Raw genomic sequence first — 19,983 nt, 5'->3', positions numbered from 1 at the left:
AAAACCTCCAATCTATTGGTCTCCTAATCAAATTTTGTGACTTGCGCCGAACAAAAACTGTCGATGGTTTCAGGCAAACCATCAATGGTTTAATGCCGAGAGCTATTGTTATTGTAGATTTAAACAATCAACAGTTTGATACCGAGAGCAAACCGTTTGAGATACCGTCGACTAATCCAACGACGGTTTGATCTTGCAACTGCTCTCCTTATTTTTTGCATTACTATGTTTTCCCTAGTGCATGCGTTCCACTCAAATATAAGTCACATCTCCTACACAAAAGCTAAAGGATTCAACCTGAAGTGGAAAAAATTGACTCAGGAGCAACTACATTTCCTCCCTCCATTTCTTAGTTAGATATGATAAATGAGGAACTTAGAGTGTTTTTCAAAGTTCAAAAGGCCAACAAAGTAATAGTGGAGTCTAGTAATTGGGGCTCAAAGGTATCAATGGACTATTGAACGCTATAGGTGACAATGACAAATGAAAGCAAATGGTGGATGTGGCAACTAAGGGAGGTGAAGGCTAGCGGTGTGATCCAATGCCAACGCAAGCAGCACGTCAATGCAAATCGATGTGATGGTCATGATCGAGTGAATGCTCTATTTTATTTATTTATTTATTTTGAGATTTTTTTTTTTTTTTTGTCACTTTGAACCATGTTATGGGAGCAATAGAAGAATGAGGTTTAACAAAGTTGCAATCTCCAAAAATGTAGAACAACAAGAACTCATTGTGATACCACTCAATGTAAAGTAGACAATCTCTTGGAAAGGGGGAAAGGAGGAGATTTGTTAAATCTTCAATAATTCATTCCAAGATGTTTCCATGCATAAGAATATATTTTTCGACAAATAAGAAAGTCTAATTTATAAAATAATCCCAATTTATAATTGTAGACTCACAATAATTAACATACCAAAATAACACAAAATAGTGAAAAAAAAATGATAACATAACATAATAAAAATCTTATACTACTAAAATTGAGCTCATTAGCTCATCCAATTCCTTTTCATTCCTCATTTTCAACATCTTCAAGTCTCTCTCTCTCTCTCTCCCACCAGCTATATTCTTTTCTTGTCTTGTTCTTCGTTTGGATCTACCTTAAAAGCCTACCCTTAACAGTAAAGTTGTATTTTGTGTAAGATTTTTTCATCATAATATATTTTGCCCTCTCCAACCTTAGAAAACCAAGCTAAACAAGCTTTCAAATTGAAATTTGGATTCTCAAATCTAAATCTAGTTTAGCATCTGCTGCATTTTTCACTAGAAGTTTGACAAATTCTTTCTACTTCTTCATTCTAGTTCATTCACCAACCAATTGGAGACTATTTGTTGTGTCCTAAGAAGGTATAGATATCCTCTTTCCCTCCCTCCAAAAAGAAGGTTGAAAGTTAGGATTTATTAATAAAAATCATGAATTCTAATGGATTATCCTATCTAAACATACAAGTCATCAAGGAATTTGGTAAAGTATTTCGACTTCCTCCCAAACAATTCCTGGAGAACCAAAAAAAAAGGGGGGGCGGGGGGGGCCCCCGCGGGGGGGGGGTAGGGGGGGGGGGGGGGGGGTGGTGTGTGGAAAACATCAACTGCACTTGGGTGAGTAAATCAACAGATACCAGACTATCTGTCCATTAGTCTAATCTGTCTATGGCAGTAAAACGCTTTTGCCATAAAACATGCGAACGCTACCGAGCTTGTGTAGCCATGTTGATCAAGGCCATTGAAATAATTTATATATACATCCCATGCATCGATGAACCACAACTTGTATTGTGCAACCATAGGACCATTGGTAGGGGGCATCAAAACATCGACAAAGAATAACAAAATGAAGATTTGTACCAGAAAAATCTATTATCCTAATTGGGAGCATGGACTTGCTGAAGGCTTGAATTTGAAATTATATGGACTTAAAATAAAACACAAACCAAGAGCAACTGTTTTGAGTTTAACCAACTTCCACACTATTCCAAACCTGAGAGTCTTCTAACCTTGGACATCAACACAAGTCTCAATGCTTGAAAATGCCCATATTTCTAGCATGCATGGTGAATAGGGAAATTCTCTAGCCTCTACTTTCAATTCCCCTGCATTGAACAATTTCGATATTCCTAGCTAAATGAATAATAAAGTGCAAATGCAATACCAATCAGAATAGCAAGAAACAGAAAAACATGTCCTTCCATCGTAGAAGAAAAAAAGGAATTATTGTATCTTAGAAATATAAATGCCAAATTCAACCTTTACCTGTTTCCCAGAAAGCAAACAAAGAATTAGCATTTCAGAAAATTCGGCATAATGCATTCCTATACAAACTCAACATTAGGACAGTAAGCTCTGTCTTGGAGATAGAATATACAACGAAAGCGGCAGCAGCCATATAACGGAATACCATTCACCATCATTATTATCTTAAATTCATAATAACATTCCCTGACCATAAATATGGAATTATTTATTCTGATGATAGACAATTGCTTGAGACTTGACCTTTCGATAAGATCAGCACAGGAGGAGCAAGGCCATCTTACAATCTGGGTACAGGATGAGGCGGGTCCCAATCAGTGACAATGTGGCTGCGGGTAATTTCGTTGAGTGAGCGACAGCCACTTAATGCCATAGTCAGCTCAAACTCATCGCGAAGCATTTGGAGTACTTTCCTCACACCAGCCTCACCTTCAGCGGCCAAAGAAAAGACAACTGGCCTTCCAATCTGTAATTGGGAATTAGATTTGTTGAAAAAAAAATTGCTTAAGAAAGCAAGTTCTTCAGCACTTGAAAGATGCATTTGTATGTCAAAAAACTATTGTTTAAAAATAAGTAGATTCAAACATTTGGCCTTTTGAAGAAAATCCATGAGAAGAAATAACATCTTCTTGAAATAAGCTATAGGTACTTAGTCTGAAATATTTCTTTACTAAACTGCACATTCTTTCTCATTTTATTTTTTTCAAAAATTAATAAATTCTTGAAATGGGTGCTGGGTATCACCAACCATTAGTGGAAGTAATTATTTTCTGAATCTGCTATCATGATCATTTGAGGTTTACTTACAAATATACCAGAAGCTCCAAGAGCCAATGCTTTGAAGACATCAGTCCCACGCCGGACACCACCATCCATAAAAACTGGTACTCGACCTTGCGCAGCTTTGACAACCTGATTTTTGTTGTCCAAGTGGAACAATCATATCAGAGTGACACAAGATACAGATTGAAGCAAGTGCAAATACAACAGATATTTCCACCATAGACAGTGCTGGAGGGTGAGGTATACTTTATGAAATCATCTTTTTCTTTCAGATAAACAAAGAAAATTATTCAAAGGAATGAAAAATATTACTAAGAGGACAGGGCGTCCTCCAAAAACAGGATAACATATAGAGAGAAGAACATGTTAGTCAAGCAATGCTCTCCAATCTCTCCGCATATCTACCAAATATAGTCCTCAGAACCCACCAAAAAGAAGAAACCCATAGCGAGGCAAGATTTACTGTTCTTCAGGACAGGTGCCAATAAAGCATGCTTTCAAAGAAGTTTCCTCTCCTTTGCCCCCTCTGAAGGAAAAGGTCACTCGAAAGAAAGGGACACTGAAATCCTGAATTCCCAACAAGAATGCCAAACAATCTAGTACACAATACCACCCCACCCCCCCCCCCCCCCCCCCACCACCTCTTCCTAAAAAACAATGCAAGAAAATGCCTGATCATTGGTCTTGCAATTCTAGAAACAAAGGGCAAAATCATCAAGCGACGACACCTCACTATGACTTCTTTATCAGCACAAAATAGTTGGTGTTTTCCAATTAACAACCGCAGACCACGTAAAAGCATTGATTTTTAAGGTCTTAGCTTTCTAAATAGAGGAGCTCAAAGGAAAATGATCTGCAGCATTGCCATGGATTAAATGAAAAAAGGTTTACAGGAAAAATCTCCCAAAGCACCCAAGATGCAAAATCTTCGATCCAGTCCTTGAAAGAGACGAGTTGATACAACTGAATCAAGAATATTCAACAAATAAACAAGAATTGTTATCTCATTGAAATTTCTCCCAAACAAGTTTCAAGAACTTTGGTTTGAGCCAAGAAAGAGAGGAAGGAGTGATTTGGCAATCAAAAAGACCATAAAACAAGAAAACAAAATAAAAACGAAAAATCTCCTAAACAATGATCCTCCTAGAATTGAGTCCTCTCTGCACTTCTACTATTCATTTTCCCCCTAGGAAAAACAGATTATGACCTGATAAATAATTTCCAAGGTATCAAATGAGTAGAATTAACCCCAATCACAGCATACGAAGACAATATTTTTAGATACCCCAACCCCCTCTCACTCTTAGGCTTACACACCTTATCCTAAACACATGTTTATGTGATCTCCTAAAGTAAAATATGCACCCTTCCAACTATCCAGCACCTTAGACACCCTGTCAATAACCAGATCTCAAAAAGATTACATTATAGGATTGCCACTAAAGGAACTGCTCTAAGTAAAGGGCCACTGCTGAACCATATGAAGCCACCTGAGCAAACTGAGATAAAACACCTCAAAATTAATGCCTGTGAACCCACTCTAGTGTAAACTAATTTTCAATCCAAACACCCTCACACATACTTGCAAAAGGATCATGAATTGATCAAGGAATTCCTGTGAAAATGAGGATGTAATGACATAAGATAGATGAAAATCAATAATTGTTTGGGAAAAAACACAATCTATCAGTGCTACTCATTTTTTAAGAAGACTCTGCCGAGATGTGTAATCAACAATCTTGCCTCTATGATTCTAGAAAGAGATTAGCATTAATAATATCCATTAACACCCCCCCCCCCACACCCACGCGCAAAAGAAAAAATAAAAAAATGCAGGCGTAATAATATAGGATACTTTTATATTGCATATGCAGTACAGGAGTTTTTTTAAATAATAATAATAATAATAATAAAAACAACATGATAAAATTCGGTTGCATGTCATATAAATATCATTTAAGATTTAATTTTATCCAAATGAACTTATCGTAAAGCATTCAGTAACTAGCATCAATCTGTAGTCATGGGAATCCATGCAATGCACCTCTTCCAAAGCCATAATAGTTGCAGGGACATAGTCGAGCTGGCGAGCCCCATGATTGGACACAATAATCCCTGCTGCTCCAGCTTGTATCGCTAGCCTTGCTGAAAGGTTAATACAAAGGGGGGATCATGAGATTATTTTGTTATAAGCCTGGAGAGAATATCAAAATGGAGATTAGAATCATGCTTACTGTCTTCAGCAGTAAGTACACCCTTCACTAGAATTGGCAATTGAGTAATTGTCTGAAGCCATTTCACATCCTGTCCAAAAGGAGAAGCTTTTTTGAATCTCATTGTTTTATTCCAACCTTTAAAGAGATGGAACATCTATCTAACCTTCCAGCTAAGGGATCGATCAATTTGGCCAGCAACATATGAAGCAAGTCCAGAGTCATCACTCTGCATGGTTAATATAAAAAGCACGTTTATATAAAAATATATAATAAAAAAAATAACAAAGCACATCTGATAAAAGCATTGATTTAAAAGGTACAATTAAGACACGCCTTGAGGCTCACATAAGACTGGAAAGCGTAAAATGCTTTGAGACGTAGTAAAAAATACCAGTCTCAAAAAGCAAACACATAATGTAGCAAGGCTTACAAATTTTGAGCTTACAAATTTTGAGCTTGTAAATTTCAAGTCAAATTCGGTTTTAAACCAGGCTATCAAATTTTAATCAGATGCATATAAGAAAGGATTAAGGAATGCTTTAATATAAGTGAAGCTAAAACTCTTGAACCTAAAACTTCCCAAGACAACTGAATGTTGCATCTTGGATCAAGAACATAATTTGAACTTTGTAACGCTGTGATTATCACCAATCGTGGTTGACTGATTTTCAGTTTGTGCGCTTAGAATAACAAACAAGCAGTTTACAAACCATGTTTTCCTTTTTCTTCCAAATTTTATTTTTAATTTCTTTTCCTTTTTCTTATTTTCAATACATATGTAAGTTGTATGTGTGTGTGTGTGTGTGTGCGTGTGGGTATAAAAATAGTACGTAAAAGGCTTAAGCTTTGATGCCTTGAGAGTTCAGGCACATGTCTAGTGAGAATTATAGCATATCATATTATTCGCCTTTCAAAATATTGGTTGAAAAAGTAAAGTAGATGGAAAACAGATAAAAAGAAATCAATCACATAGGTCACTAACCTTGTTCATTACCCCAAGATCCAATCCCTCAAAGTTCTTCAATGTCAGGAATGGTGGCAAAGTAAATCTACAATACACCCATCATGAGATCATCATGTCAGTAAAAAAAATAAAATAAAACTATTGTTCAGTTTAACTAGTTTTTACCCATAGTTTATTAATTAAATAACAAGATAGGGCAGCTGCATCTTTTAAATAGTAGGTGACGTAGGACGCTGGAATTATTCTCCATCAGTAGGTCTATCTTTTTCTTAAACCAGGTTAGCGGATGCAGTTCACCTGTTCTTGATGTCAGCTTCCCTACGGCCAAGTCTCGGAGTATCCACAGTAAGTGCAATTGCTTTGAAGCCAGCCCTTTCAGCCCTCCGAACAAGTTGTGCAACCACATTTCTGTCTTTATTCACCTGCATGACAAGTAGAGAAATATTATACCAAGGATGGTAAAAATTAAACTTCAATCATCACAGAAATGATTAAGAATTTGGCAATCAATAAAGAAACTACAAAGCTAGGAATAACAAAAAAAGAGAAGATTTTGGGAATCAGTGACATACTAAATGTGTGAATCCAAGATCACACAATCCTCTAACCAACTGGATGAATCATGCTCCACGCGCGCGCACAAACACACACACACACACACAAAAAGCACAAATCCATCATGAATCCTCCAATTCTATTTCAATCTGCCCATTTAATTTTTTAAATATGCTGATGCAGTTACTTACGCATTATGACTCATCATTTTGTTGTTTCTTTTACTTGAAGAAGCATAATATATGATAGTTGTTGGGAGCGTGGTTGAATAGTATCCGTATATACGTAAATAGTAATGTATACAAATTCAGCTTCACCTGATACCACTTGTTTTATACTGAATTCAAGACCAAATTAATGTAGAGAAAGTCAATGAGGAACAAGCCATACAAATGCAACACCTAGAATTTTCTCTCCAATTTGGAGAGAAAAAACCATGAAGCAGCTAGAAGCAATTCACTAATTCAAATGAGGAGAACACAACAATACAAAATAAAAACTCTAAAATTCTCTCTCCACGCTCAAATACAAAATTGGCTAACAAGCCTTCAAAATACAAGGAATTCTAAGTTTTTGTGGATGATTGAAATCAGATGGGATGAACCTATTTATAATCAAAATACAAGTAATGTATTAGTACTGTGCAGTACTGTGGTAGTACTATGCGGTATGGTAGTAGTGCTGTGTGCTACAGTAGTAGTACTATGCGGTACGATAGTAGTACTATGCGATACGGTAGTAATAACAACAACCACCCCCTTTTCTTTTAAAAATTCTAACTTTTGTGTTTCTCCCCCTCCAGCTCAAGCCTCTCGCTGCTCTTCATTCTTTTTCAAACATTTACATTATTGGCCAAGTTCAAGCAATGGTTGAACTTAGTTCCATTTACTACCTTGGTCAACATATCGGCACGATTCTCCTTCGTGTCTATTTTCTAGAGTCGAAGCTGTCCATTATTCATCTCAAATTTCATCTTCAATTTGGTCTTCAATTCTTCAATCTCCTTTGAACTTTTGGTTGCAATCAACATGTCATCAACATACAAGAGCAAATATATGGAAGAACCATCATTCAATTTCCGAAGATAAAAACAATGATCATATTGGCTTCTTATGTAGCTATGGTCTTTCATAAATTGATCAAACTTCTTGTACCATTGTCTTGGAGATTGTTTCAAACCATACAAAGACCTTTTTAACTTGCACACCCAGTCTTCTTTGCCTTTTTCTTGAATCCATCTAGTTGCATCATATAAATTTCCTCTTCAAGATCTCCATGTAAGAAAGTTGTCTTCACATCAAGTTGAACCAAATTCAAATCGAATTGAGCTACCATGGATAGCAAAATTCAAATTGAGGAATGCTTCACTACTGGAGAGAAAACTTCAAACTTCAGTATAATCAATTCCCTCCTTTTGAGCATATCCTTTTGTCATCAACCGAGCCTTGAATCTGACTTTCCCTTTCTTACTTGGACCTTCCTTCGTGGCAAAGACCCATTTGCAGCCAATTGCTTTCTTTCCTTTGGGCAACTTTACAAGCTCTCAGGTATCATTCTTCTAAAGAGATTGTATTTCTTCATTCATGACTTTATTACATTCCACATTTTTAGAACATGCAACAGCTTCTTTATATATGGAAGGAATATCATCTTCAACTATAGGCAGGGCATACGCAACCATGTTTGTATACCGTGCTGGCTTCTCAATCTCTCTTCTAGGTCGCTTGGTTGCAATAGACTCTTCTTGCTGTTGCGGCTCTTCTGTTGGTTCCTCCTCTTCATCATATCCTCCATCATTTTCTTCTGTGATTGGAGGATTATATTCAGATTGAGGTTTTATAATGACCTTTCTAATTTCTACATCTTGCAAATTACCTTTGTTAGTCTTTTCCATGGGTGCATCTTCTTTTCTTTTTCTGAGCACTCGACTTTCATAAAACTGACATACCTGATAAATATCACCTTTTTCGCTTCTTTACTCCACAACCTGTAACCCTTCACACCACTACTAAAGCCAAGAAAAATGACTTCTTTTGCTCGAGGATCAAGCTTACCATCAATTACATGGTAATAAGTTTAACAATCAAAAATGCGTAAAAAATCATAATCAATAGCAGCTTTTTCAGTCCATACCTCAATTGGTGTTTTTCCTTCAAGTATTGCGGATGACAATCTATTGATGATATAGCTAGCGTATATGGTAGCTTCCGCCCAAAATGCCTTACCCAAACCAATGTTGGATAGAATGCATCTCACCTTTTCCAGCAAAGTGTGATTCATTCTTTCTGCTATGTCATTATGTTGTGGAGTTCCTTTCACGGTGAAATGCCTCTTGATTCCTTCATCTTATCAAAACTTCTAAAATGGATCAGACTTGTATTCTCCACCATTGTCTGTTCCTAGGCACTTGATCTTTCTTCCTATCTAGTTTTCAATCATCTTCTTCCAAGCTAAGAACACGTTCAGGACTTCATCTTTTTGATTCATGGTATACATCCAAAGTCTTCTAAAGAAGTCATCTACAAAGTGACGAACCAATGTTTGCTGCCTAATGATGGAGTCTTAGTGGGACCCCACACATCAGTATGTACATAGTCAAGAATGCCTTTTTGTTTGGTGGACAACAGTACCAAACTTCACTCTTGTTTGTTTTCCAAGTACACAATGTTCACAAAATTCTAATTTACAAGTTTTAGCACCTTTCAACAAGCCTTGTTTTGCCAGCCCTTGCATAGCTTTTTCACAGGCATGTCCAAGTCGCATGTGCCAAAGCCTTGTCGTATCAGAAGTGTCTCCTTCTAATTTTTTCACAGCGGTGTTGGCTCCACCTACAACTGTGTCCTTGCAAAAAATATAGGATATTTCTCCTTGTGCCCTTTAGAACAATAAGAGCACCTTTGATCACCTTCATAACTCCATTTTCAATGGTGATTTTGAATCCTTTGGAATCTAAATAACCTATTGAAATCATATTATTTTTCAAATCAGGTACATACTGAACATTTGTCAGCTTTAGAGTTGTTCCATTATGCAACTCCAATTGAACAATACCAACTCCTTTCTTTTGTCATGGACGGTCATCTCCCATGTGTACTTTTCCACCATGTACTATTTCAAGACTAGTGAAATAGCTTTTATTGTACGTCATATGATGGGTGCATCCCCAATCTAGGATCCATTCATCAAGCTGACATTATGTCGTGGAGATAAGTGCTATGCCTATATCCTCATCAGATTCATCAACTACATTAGCACTTGTGCAATCGCTCGCATTCTGCTTCTCCTTGTGCTTCAATTTAGGGCAATCCCTCTTCCAATGGCCTTTGTTGTGACAAAATCCACATTCATATTTAGCAAGGAATATTCTTACATTCGAAGAAACTACTCTCGATTTGGAGCAAGAGTTGTTCCTTTTGGATGTTATGCGGCTTTTGGACCTCCCCCATACCGCCATAGCTTCTGATGCATTACTATCAACTTCTTTATCGTTTTTACAGACTTCATGATTCATCAATGCATCTGAGACATCCTTGAAGAGTATCTTTCCCATGCATTATGGTGGTTACAAAATGCTTATAAGGATCAGGCAAGGAGTTTAGCAAAATAATAGTTTTATCTTCATCTTTAATTTTCTCATCTAAATTTAACAAATCAGCTAGCAGTTTGTTCATAACATTTAAATGGTTGATCATAGACATACCTTCCTTGTATTGGAATCAAAAGAGCTTCTTTTTCAAATGCAGCCTATTTTGGATGCTCTTCATCATGTATTTGTCTTTGAGCTTCTGCCATAGCGTCTTGGCAATGTTTTCTCTCATGACAAGTTACTTGACATCTTTTGCATAGAATAGCCGGATCATCCCCGAAGCTGTTCAATTCAGTTGCTTCCAATCTACCTCCTTCATGTCAACGGGTTTATCTTCCAACGTTATGTCTAGTCCTTGTTGATTACAGACATCCATAACTTCACATTGCCACATGCCAAAGCTATTCCATCAAATTTTTTGACTTCAAACTTTGTGTTTTAAACTGCAACGGTTGTAGCTTTGGAACCGCTTTTACTTGCCATCTTTCTCTAAATCAAATATATGGCTCTGATACCAATTGTTGGGAGCGTGATTGAACAATATCCACATATACATAAACAATAACGTATACAAATTCAGCTTCACCTGATACTACAAATTTTATACCCAATTCAAGATTGAATTGATATAAAGGCAATGAAGATCAAGCCATACAAATACAACTCCTAGAATTTTATGTGGAAAACTCTCCAATTTGGAGAAAAAACCACAGAACAGCTAGAAGCAATTCAATAATTCAAATGAACAGATTACAACAATACAAAAGAAAAACTCTCAAATTCTCTTTCCACGCTCAAATACAAAATGAGCTAACAAGTCTTCAATATACAAGGAATTCTAAGTTTTTGGGGATGATTGAAACGAGATGGGATGAACTTATTTATAATCAAAATACGAATAACGTAGTAGTACTGTGCGGTATAGTAGTAGTACTGTGCAGTATGGTAGTAGTACTGTACACCATCTGCCACCTTTCTTCAATCCCTTTTTTTTTTTTTATCATTCTTTTGACATGGGGCCCACAAATTGGTGGTGGACTTCTACTTACCTCACAATAGTTACAACAGAAGTTTATGATAGATTATCGATATATTGAACCAAACATATTTTTCAATCAAATGCAGTGTCTGACTATATATATGGATACTATCAATGGACCAATTGAGAATTTTATATCTATATATTGTGAAGATTGAAATTTATAGGATGCAATTCCTCATATAAACACATACATAAATTTAAAAAATTTAAATGTATTTGTTTCATATACATAACACTCTCAAGGGGCTCTCACTCTCAAATTATTATTATTTTTTTCCTTTTTCCTTGGATATGCTGCTTTTGTGCTCTCACTCTCCCTCCAATTCTATGTGATCTAGCATGTAATACTCTTAAGTGTTTTTAAAAGAAGCGGAGAAGTTTATCCTGCTGAAAAGCTAGACAATCAGTCGCAACCAGCTAGAAGAAATGAAAGATGATTCTCAAAACTTACATAGAGCTGGAAGAAACGAATTCCAGGTCCTGTTGAAGCAACTTCTTCGACACTGGAAGTAGACCATGATGATAGTGTCTGAAACAACCAATAGCAAGTAGGTGGAGATCCAAACACATTATAGTCCAAATATCAACCCATAACTGAGAAGATCTTACTGGTTTGCATGTGTAAGATAACACTATAAATCAAAGTATAAAAATAAGATAAAAATAATCTATTACAGAAAAATTGTGAGAAACCAAACCATGATTGTGCCAGCTGCCGATGCTGCTCTTGCAGTTGCATACTCTCCTGCACAAAAATGAATTTTAGTTTCATCTATATTCCTGTTCTTCTTTACACCACATACTCAACAAGTTTCAAAACGCTGCCAGAGATATTTGGGTTGCAGGAAATGACATTAAATGAGAAGTACAATAATTTTTCAGCCAGCATATTAAGGGCACATATTCTCTGCAACAATTTTGTAACACCCTGCCTCAAAATTACCAAAATAAAAAGGGGACTCTATATTCAAGAAAAAATAGCAAAGGGGCAATGTTGTGCATGGAAAAAATAAACTTGAAGAAAATGCTTCTTGTCCATCCACACAGATGGGCCTTTCAACATCACCTGGAAACAAAATCTGTACCCGCTTCTTTTTAGAAATGAATAACTAACAGTAATGACCAAGCAAATATTCCATATCAAATTGGTTTTAGTATCTCCAGGTGAACTGTGTACTAGAGTCTACTAGCCCCGGGGGCTTTTATCAGTAGCGCTTCCTTTAATTTATTCCAAATGTTATTCTTAGTTCATTGCAGTCTTAAGAACATTGTTATTATTGGTCCTAACTCATAAAAAAAAAAAGAATATTAATGCCATTGGCATAATAAATACATGTGCTTATTTATTTATACATAGTTATACAATTAATGCAATCATGCATATATGCAAGTAGAGCGCTTGTGTTTCAAGAAGAATACGCATACATAAACTCACTCTAAAGAAAACTCAATTCCTTGAAAAGAGGACAAGCTCATGGAACAGGGAAATGCACCTTCTGGGTGAGCCATTTTCTGCATTGCTGTGGGAGCAATCATGATAGGCATTGAAATCTTGAAGCCCAAGACAGTTGTGGTCATGTCTATCTTGCTTACATCAATAAGAATACGAGGGCGGAACCTATTTTCCAGACACAAAAACTAAATAATTCATACATTACAAATATTAAGGAATTAAAAAAAGAAAAAAATATCTCTAAACAGAACCACTACAAAACAAAGTCACTTATTGTGGGAATATCATATGGAAAAGAAGAGCTCACAGAATCCTTGAGAATGCAAATCGGTTCTCTTTAAGAGTCCACTGGTCCTCTGCACCTGATGCATAGTAGTCATAGACCATCTTTGGCAACTTCTCTTTTGCGATGGCCTCATATTCCATAACATTGGTTATCTCCATCTTTCCAACTGACTTAGTACTATTATAAACAAAATTCAGAAATAGGAAAACAAGATTACAATTATTTCATTTGAAGAACTTCTGAATTGGACAAACATAGGAGTAACATACAATACCTGAGCAGATCAAAAAAAGAATACTGATAATAAATTTTCAACAAAAAAATTGTGTCCTTGAAGAAGAAAGGATCGGTGTATTCTAGCAGTAACAGTTTATTTTATTTTCCTTTTATCCTTTGGTCTGTTAGGAGCCCATCAAGCCTAAAGTAGCCCATTCCCCATCCCATTGTAGAAATTTCTTTGACATGGGAAACATGCACATGCATACAAAGAAATTAACAAAATAAATTAAAAAAAATGAAAAGAAAAATTAAGGATGTTGGATTTATTCCTAGAGTCTTTCAAATTTCTTATTTTTGGGATGTAATCAAAACCTTTTATCACTATATTACATACAACAAAAAATGCCAATAACCAAAGCCTTAAGTCTCACTTTGACCAATGTTATGCTAGGTCTACCGCTTCCTTCCTACTGCCACAAAACAGCAATAAACTCACCGCTCTCCCTCGTGTATTATTTGTTCAAACCATCTTAATCGCCTTTTCTTTATCTTCTCTTCTACAGCTGGTGTACCACACGTGTTCATTTCCTAGTTTCTCTTTTGGAGTTATGCCACTCACTGATCTTAGCACTCTCATTTCTACAATTTCTATTTTTTTGGATATATTGTTCCTTAGTTGGGCCCAACATTCTAAACAATACAGCATAGCTGATCTTACAACTATTTTATAGAGCTTTCCTTTTAATTTTAGTGGTATTCTACAATTATATAACACACCCGAAGAACTTCCCCATTTTAACCCTTTCCCAAGTTTGATTATATGGCTCATAATTTTTAATTCCACAATAGTTATTACAAATGTGAATATCTCTCTTATTTTTTAATAATAAGTATTAAAGTGTTTATTTTTTCTTGAATTCATCTAGCATTTTCTTTATCTTTATAATTTCTTTAAATAAACTAGTTAACCATATTACTTTGTTATCTCCTAAGAATCTACAAACTTCAATTGGATGTCATCTAATCCTATAGCTTTAGCCATTTTCATCCTCTTTAATACCTACTTAATTAACTCTGATTTTGTAGATCAATCACAAACTTGTAGCCCCTTTCCTTATTTGACATTTCTAGGTTTAAGTCTTCTACTTTGTCTTCTTCAAATAGCTTATTAAAATAAGTTCACCATTTTTCTTTATATCTTATTCTTGAACTGAAGGACTATTATCCTTCTTTTATTCTTTCTTTCTTTAATTCTTGATAGTTTAAATATGTTCTTTTCCCCTTCTTTAGTACCTAGTCTAGTATATAAATTATTATAAATTTATAATTTTAGCCAATCACCATAGGTGTACATCAAGGATCTTCTTCGAGTCCTTATCTTTTTACTTTAGTGATGGACCAATTGACTAAGAGTATTCAAAAGCAGGTTCCACGGTGCATGTTATTTGCAGACGATATTGTATTAATTGATGAAACTAGGGACAGAGTAAAGGTTGAATTAGAATTATAGAGAGAAACCTTGGAATCTAGAGGCTTTAGGATAAGTAAAAATAAGACAGAATATATGAAATATAATTTTAGTAATGATAGGATGAATATTGGAGACAAAGTTAAACTTGATGATAAAGAAATAAATAACACTTGTAGAATTCGATACCTTGGATCTATTATGCAAGCTGAAGGAGAAATTGAAAATGATGTAATGCATAGAGTTAAAGTAGGTTGGGTAATAGGAAGAAGTGCTTCAAGTGTACTCTGTGATTGTATAATACTCTCACAATTGAAAGAGAAGTTTTATAGGATAGCTATAAGACCAGCTATACTTAATGGATCGAAATGTTGGGCGACGAAGAAACATAATATCCAAAAAGTAAAAGTTGTCGAGATGAGAATGCTTAAATAGATGAGTGGTATAACATTGAAAGATAAATTAATAAATGAACATATTCGTAGTAAGTTAGGTGTAGCTCCTATAGAGGAAAAGATAAGGGAGGGACGACTCAGATGGTATGGACACTTGCAACGTAAGCCACATAGTGCACCAGTGAGGAAGAGTGAGTTAGTTACTGTGGGGGCAATAGAAGGAGTAAGGGTAGACCTAAAATAACTTGAAAGGAGATAGTAACTAAAGATTAAATATCCCTGAATTTGTTAAAAAAAATGATCCATGATTGCATAAATGGCAGAAAAGGATTCATATAACCGACCCCACCTAATGGGACTCAAGGCTTGGTTTTATTGTTGTAGTTTCATTAGAAACGTTTTGCATATTTTCCCGTCTCTTTATAATTTTCAAAGTTTTCCATAGTCTTACATTGTCAATATCTAAAACTGCATTCTTTTTGTCTTAATTGCTTTTTCGTATATCTTGATCCTACCACCAACATTGTTTACTAGACATGCATATTCTAGAGTTACCTAAAACCTCTCTTGTCAACCACCTAGCCTACTACAGACAGTACTTGTGCCTTAATGTGGGAGCATAATTGTATTTTTTGAAGGGTGAATCTCCTTAAGGCATTTATAAAACGCTCTTTTTTTGCATAAACTTCAATATGGACACTTGCCCCCACAGCCATGAACCTAGGTCTCTCACTGAAATCCTTCACTACACATTTCAAAAGTTTGAACCTGATCTTGAACATGAACGTCCCACACCCAAACCCTGGTCTGTCACTGAAATCCTTCTCTACACATTTCAAAAGTTTGAACATGAACGTCCCACACCCAAACTGTTGTGGCGAAGTCTCATGGACAATGGACTATATGCATATGTGTGCGTGTTTTTTTTTTGTGTTTTTTTGTTACAGGAATAGTGTTTAAATATATACAGCTGTGACTTCTTTACTTAAAACATATCAGCAAGCGACAGCAGTCTCATTGCTAGATTCACCAAGAAACACAAAAAGTATCACAAAGCAGAAGGCATTAAAGTCCCCTGCAATTACAGCTCCTGAATTTCCTACTTGCATAGCTGTCCTTTGGGACAAATCACCCTTTGACCCCAGATGCACAATAATATGAGTCTACAAAAAGCAGGATGCCTTCCTGCAGGGGATGTGAGCCCACTTCATCTTGAAAATCTACAAATTCTGAAATTTGCTCGCAAGTAAAACCCACTTTAGAAACGCTTAGAGTGACACGAATGATTTTCTTTGTTAGAGCTCATTAATTTTGCCAGCTATAAACTAATTCTGGATTAGGTTTTGACCAGAACACTTCTAAACAATCAACCAAGCCGCATGGAATCATTTCCAAGTCGTTCGAAATATAAAAAAATCAAATATCGGATTCACATTAAACCTCACACATGGGAATAAGCACAAATAACTATTCTGAAATCACACCCTACCAAAATTAACCGAAACGAAACAAGATAACAGCTGAAACCCAGTTCATATAACCAGTGAAAAAAATAGAACATAAAATTGAAAAGAGTTTTTGGAGCAGACCCAGATGAAATATAATAATAATCAGAAGTAGAATCAAACAGTGCGATTCAAAGTAAAAGAAGCACCTGAGATTAAGAACAGAGTAGGAGCGTAGACAAGAACAGACCTTAGCCGCCTCTACTAATCAGGATATTGCATAAAAGGAGGAATGTAAAGATAGGGATTCAGATAATGTTGGTGGAACAGAGCAGAGGCAACGGGACACTCTCCAATCACGAGAGCAATACAGACAAATATAAAAGGAGGCGAGATAGACAACGAAATTTAAAAAATAAACTAATTGGGGTGAAGACAAAAAGGGTAAGGCTCTGTTTTGAGAGAGAAGCCGTTGTATGGATTGAATTTTCAAGGTTAGCATTTGAAACAGAGTCTTGGCCATGACAATCTGTCCCTCCACATTTCTCTCATCCACAGACGTCTCTCTTCAGCTGGACAGCGACTTGTTTGATCATCAACTGTTCGTATCCATCAATTGAAAATAGTTAATGGCTGCTGGATGGGAAATTTTTGGAAAATCGGTTCCGTAAATTGTTTTTTTTTTCCCAAATGAACCACGGCTAATGTGAAGTGAGATAATGGTGGATTCAATGAGATTTGCAGATGAAGAGTAAACCCACCTCGGCCCCTTTGTCATCTTGTACTCGTTTTTTTTATCAAATTCAGTTAATTGACCGAGTTAACTGAATTTTTCGATTAACACTAATCGCTAACTGAACTGAACCGATCGAATTAGTTGCCATAATCAAACCATACCCGACCGAACCAACTTTTATGGTAATTCAGTTAATTGAATTTAACCAAATAAATTTAAAATTAATTATAAAAATAAAATATGATTGTAAATTTTGTTTCTAATTTATTAATTCGAGTTTAATTAATAAAATAGCTTATTAATAAAAAGAATATTTTAAGAGTAAATATTTAAGATTTAACATATATCATATATTAATAATACTATTTTATATTTAATTATTAATTAATTAGTAATTCAGATAATTCGGTTAACTGAATTAAAAATTCCTCATGCTTGAACCGAAAACAGAATACCTGAAATAATCCAAATCTAAAACCAAACCGAACCAAACCAAACATATATATTAATCGAACCGAACCGATTGAACTCGATCAATTAATTTAGTTAAACCTGAATTATGCTCAACCCTAATTTAGTCCCTCCTTTTATTTCACTTCCAGTACCAAGGTCTTATTTTGGGGAAATTATAAACGGACCTCCCAACTAGGTGTCCTTGATATTAATGAAAGAAAGCAAATAGTTGTTATATCTAACTTACTACTAATTTCACATGCGAGGAGTAAGGTCCCATTAATGTAGTGAAATTTGTTTAAAAAAATAGAGATATTATATTATATTTAAAGCTAAATTGATGGTTCACTTCATTCAAATTTAATGTTAAAACATTTACCTTTTTAAAAAGAAATTAGTTTAGCAATTTAATATGGAAAACTTATCGTCGCTAAATTCAACATGAATTTAACTATAAAAATTTATATAAAGCAAAAAACAAAAAACAAAATAAATATAAAAGTATTTTTTGTTGAATTAAATTTCAACTTGAATTTTAACTATAACAATTCATATTAAAAAAAAAATTTAGTACTTTTAAATAATGGACTAGGCCTATCCTATGCATCCCCCCATTTTTGCGAGTGTAATTTTGCTACGCATTTTCAGAGTTATTTATGTTTGGTATGGTGAAAACTAAAATTTCAAATTTAAGGACATTGTACCACTTCACAAATAATATAATAAACTCTTTAGGTATGTTTTCATGTTTAACCATACACTTGCAATATCTCTCGTAAACAATCATATATTTGATGAGAAATACTTACTCAGTCGTAATAAAATTTGTTGGTCTAACATGACTTTCGAATCTTGTTTTGATGATAACAAATAAAGGTTAATTTAACATGTTTTTGTTTAAGTGATGACATTTCAGAAAACCTTGTATGACAAAATTCAAAAGTATCAAAGAAATGAAAGTTTAAGATCACAAGTACTATAAAGTCATACTCCATTAACAAAGTGATCAAAAGAAAGTTCAAGAGGACCAAGATGTTCAAAACATATGAAAGCTTAAAAAAGACTCAAGTTCAAGTCTAAGAGGGTTCAAAGCAAAGACATATATAAAGACTTCAAGCTTAGATTGTTTAAGTCTTTAGGATGATTTATGTAAGTATTTCATTATAAATATCATTTTGAAATACTTTGAAACTCATTAGGGGTTGATATGGACTTAGAGACCTTATTTTGAAAACCCTGGAAAAAGCTTTTTAAAGTAACAAAGTAAGATGGCTAAGAGTTTTCAAAACTAAACTGAAAACCATATTTTATAACTGTTCAGGCGACTGAACTTTTGACCTCAGGCACTTGAAGATTTTCCTGAACAAATTCTGAATAGCCAGTGTAGGCCCAGGCGCCTAACCCTTGCAACCTTAGGTGCCTAACCCCGTTTTAAAGCTGAAATTTCACAGTTTCCAAAAACTTCAGGCGACTAACCTCGAAGCCTCAAGCACCTGAACACTGTTAACAACTATAATTTTTAAAGTTTTTAAAATTCAAAATTATTTTGCTTGTGCCCCAAACTTCATTTAAACTTAAGAAACACTCCAAGTAATTTAGGCAACATGAATTAAATACTTTTGGGGCCTATAAATACATGATTTCTCAAATCAAATCAGTACCAAGAATTGAAAAATCTGCTTTCAAGCCATATTACTCTTTCTCTCTTAAATCTCTCTTGCTAATACATTCATACTGAGAATTGTTGAGATAATTTGAGTCTTTAATCAATCTTCTCTGAACTCAAACCTTTGAGTTGCTGATTCACATCAAGAGAAGAATTCCAATGATACAATCTTGAGCTTCAAAACTCATTCTCTTTGATATTTACTTTGAGATATATTAGTGCTTTAAATTGTACTAACCAACTCTATTTAAGAGCATCTTTTGTACGCAAGAATCTTTTCTTGTTTCTTTGATGGTTCAGGTCATTGGATTGTTGTACCGAGTGTAGGGTAATTCTTGGAAAGGGGGCTCTACCCTAAAGAAGGGATTGTAAACTGTTTTTTTCGCCCACAAAGGAACGTTCTACTAGAATCCTTAGGTAGTCTTGCCTAAAGCGAGAACGTAGGCTGGGTATAAGCCGA

General features: G+C 35.1%; 1 protein-coding gene across 5 annotated transcripts; it reads right to left on the bottom strand.

Annotated features, from left to right (window-relative positions):
* Positions 1-2,288: 2,288 nt before the first annotated feature.
* On the bottom strand, positions 2,289-17,411 carry LOC131145203 (glycolate oxidase 1). 5 transcript variants are annotated; one of them, XM_058094344.1, is made up of 12 exons: positions 16,878-17,411; positions 13,163-13,318; positions 12,896-13,020; positions 12,101-12,147; positions 11,854-11,931; positions 6,517-6,641; positions 6,238-6,304; positions 5,419-5,481; positions 5,274-5,343; positions 5,084-5,184; positions 3,064-3,168; positions 2,289-2,722 (listed from the first exon to the last, which is right to left on the bottom strand). In XM_058094344.1, exons 2-12 carry the CDS (start codon positions 13,297-13,299, stop codon positions 2,537-2,539), a joined length of 1,104 nt encoding a protein of 367 aa, XP_057950327.1. In that variant the 5' UTR covers positions 13,300-13,318; positions 16,878-17,411; the 3' UTR covers positions 2,289-2,536. The 5 variants fall into 5 exon arrangements, with proteins under 5 accessions (XP_057950327.1, XP_057950328.1, XP_057950329.1 ...); XM_058094345.1 differs by having other exon boundaries at positions 16,919-17,345; XM_058094346.1 differs by having other exon boundaries at positions 16,813-16,891.
* Positions 17,412-19,983: the final 2,572 nt, after the last annotated feature.

Source organism: Malania oleifera, chromosome 12 (assembly GCF_029873635.1).
Source record: "Malania oleifera isolate guangnan ecotype guangnan chromosome 12, ASM2987363v1, whole genome shotgun sequence".
NCBI classification, from domain to species: Eukaryota; Viridiplantae; Streptophyta; class Magnoliopsida; order Santalales; family Ximeniaceae; genus Malania; species Malania oleifera.
Note: the sequence above shows the minus strand (reverse complement) of the source record. Positions and strands in the feature narration are given on the sequence as shown.

Bases quoted from the DNA above. Each gene is read 5' to 3' on its own strand.
- LOC131145203 (XM_058094344.1), bottom strand. From the start codon at position 13,299: ATGGAGATAACCAATGTTATGGAATATGAGGCCATCGCAAAAGAGAAG. The intron at 5,344-5,418 runs GTTAGATAGATG...CCTTTTGGACAG, and splicing joins ATCGATCCCTTAGCTGGAAG to GATGTGAAATGGCTTCAGAC. The intron at 3,169-5,083 runs GTGCATTGCATG...AACAAAAATCAG, and splicing joins CTATTATGGCTTTGGAAGAG to GTTGTCAAAGCTGCGCAAGG.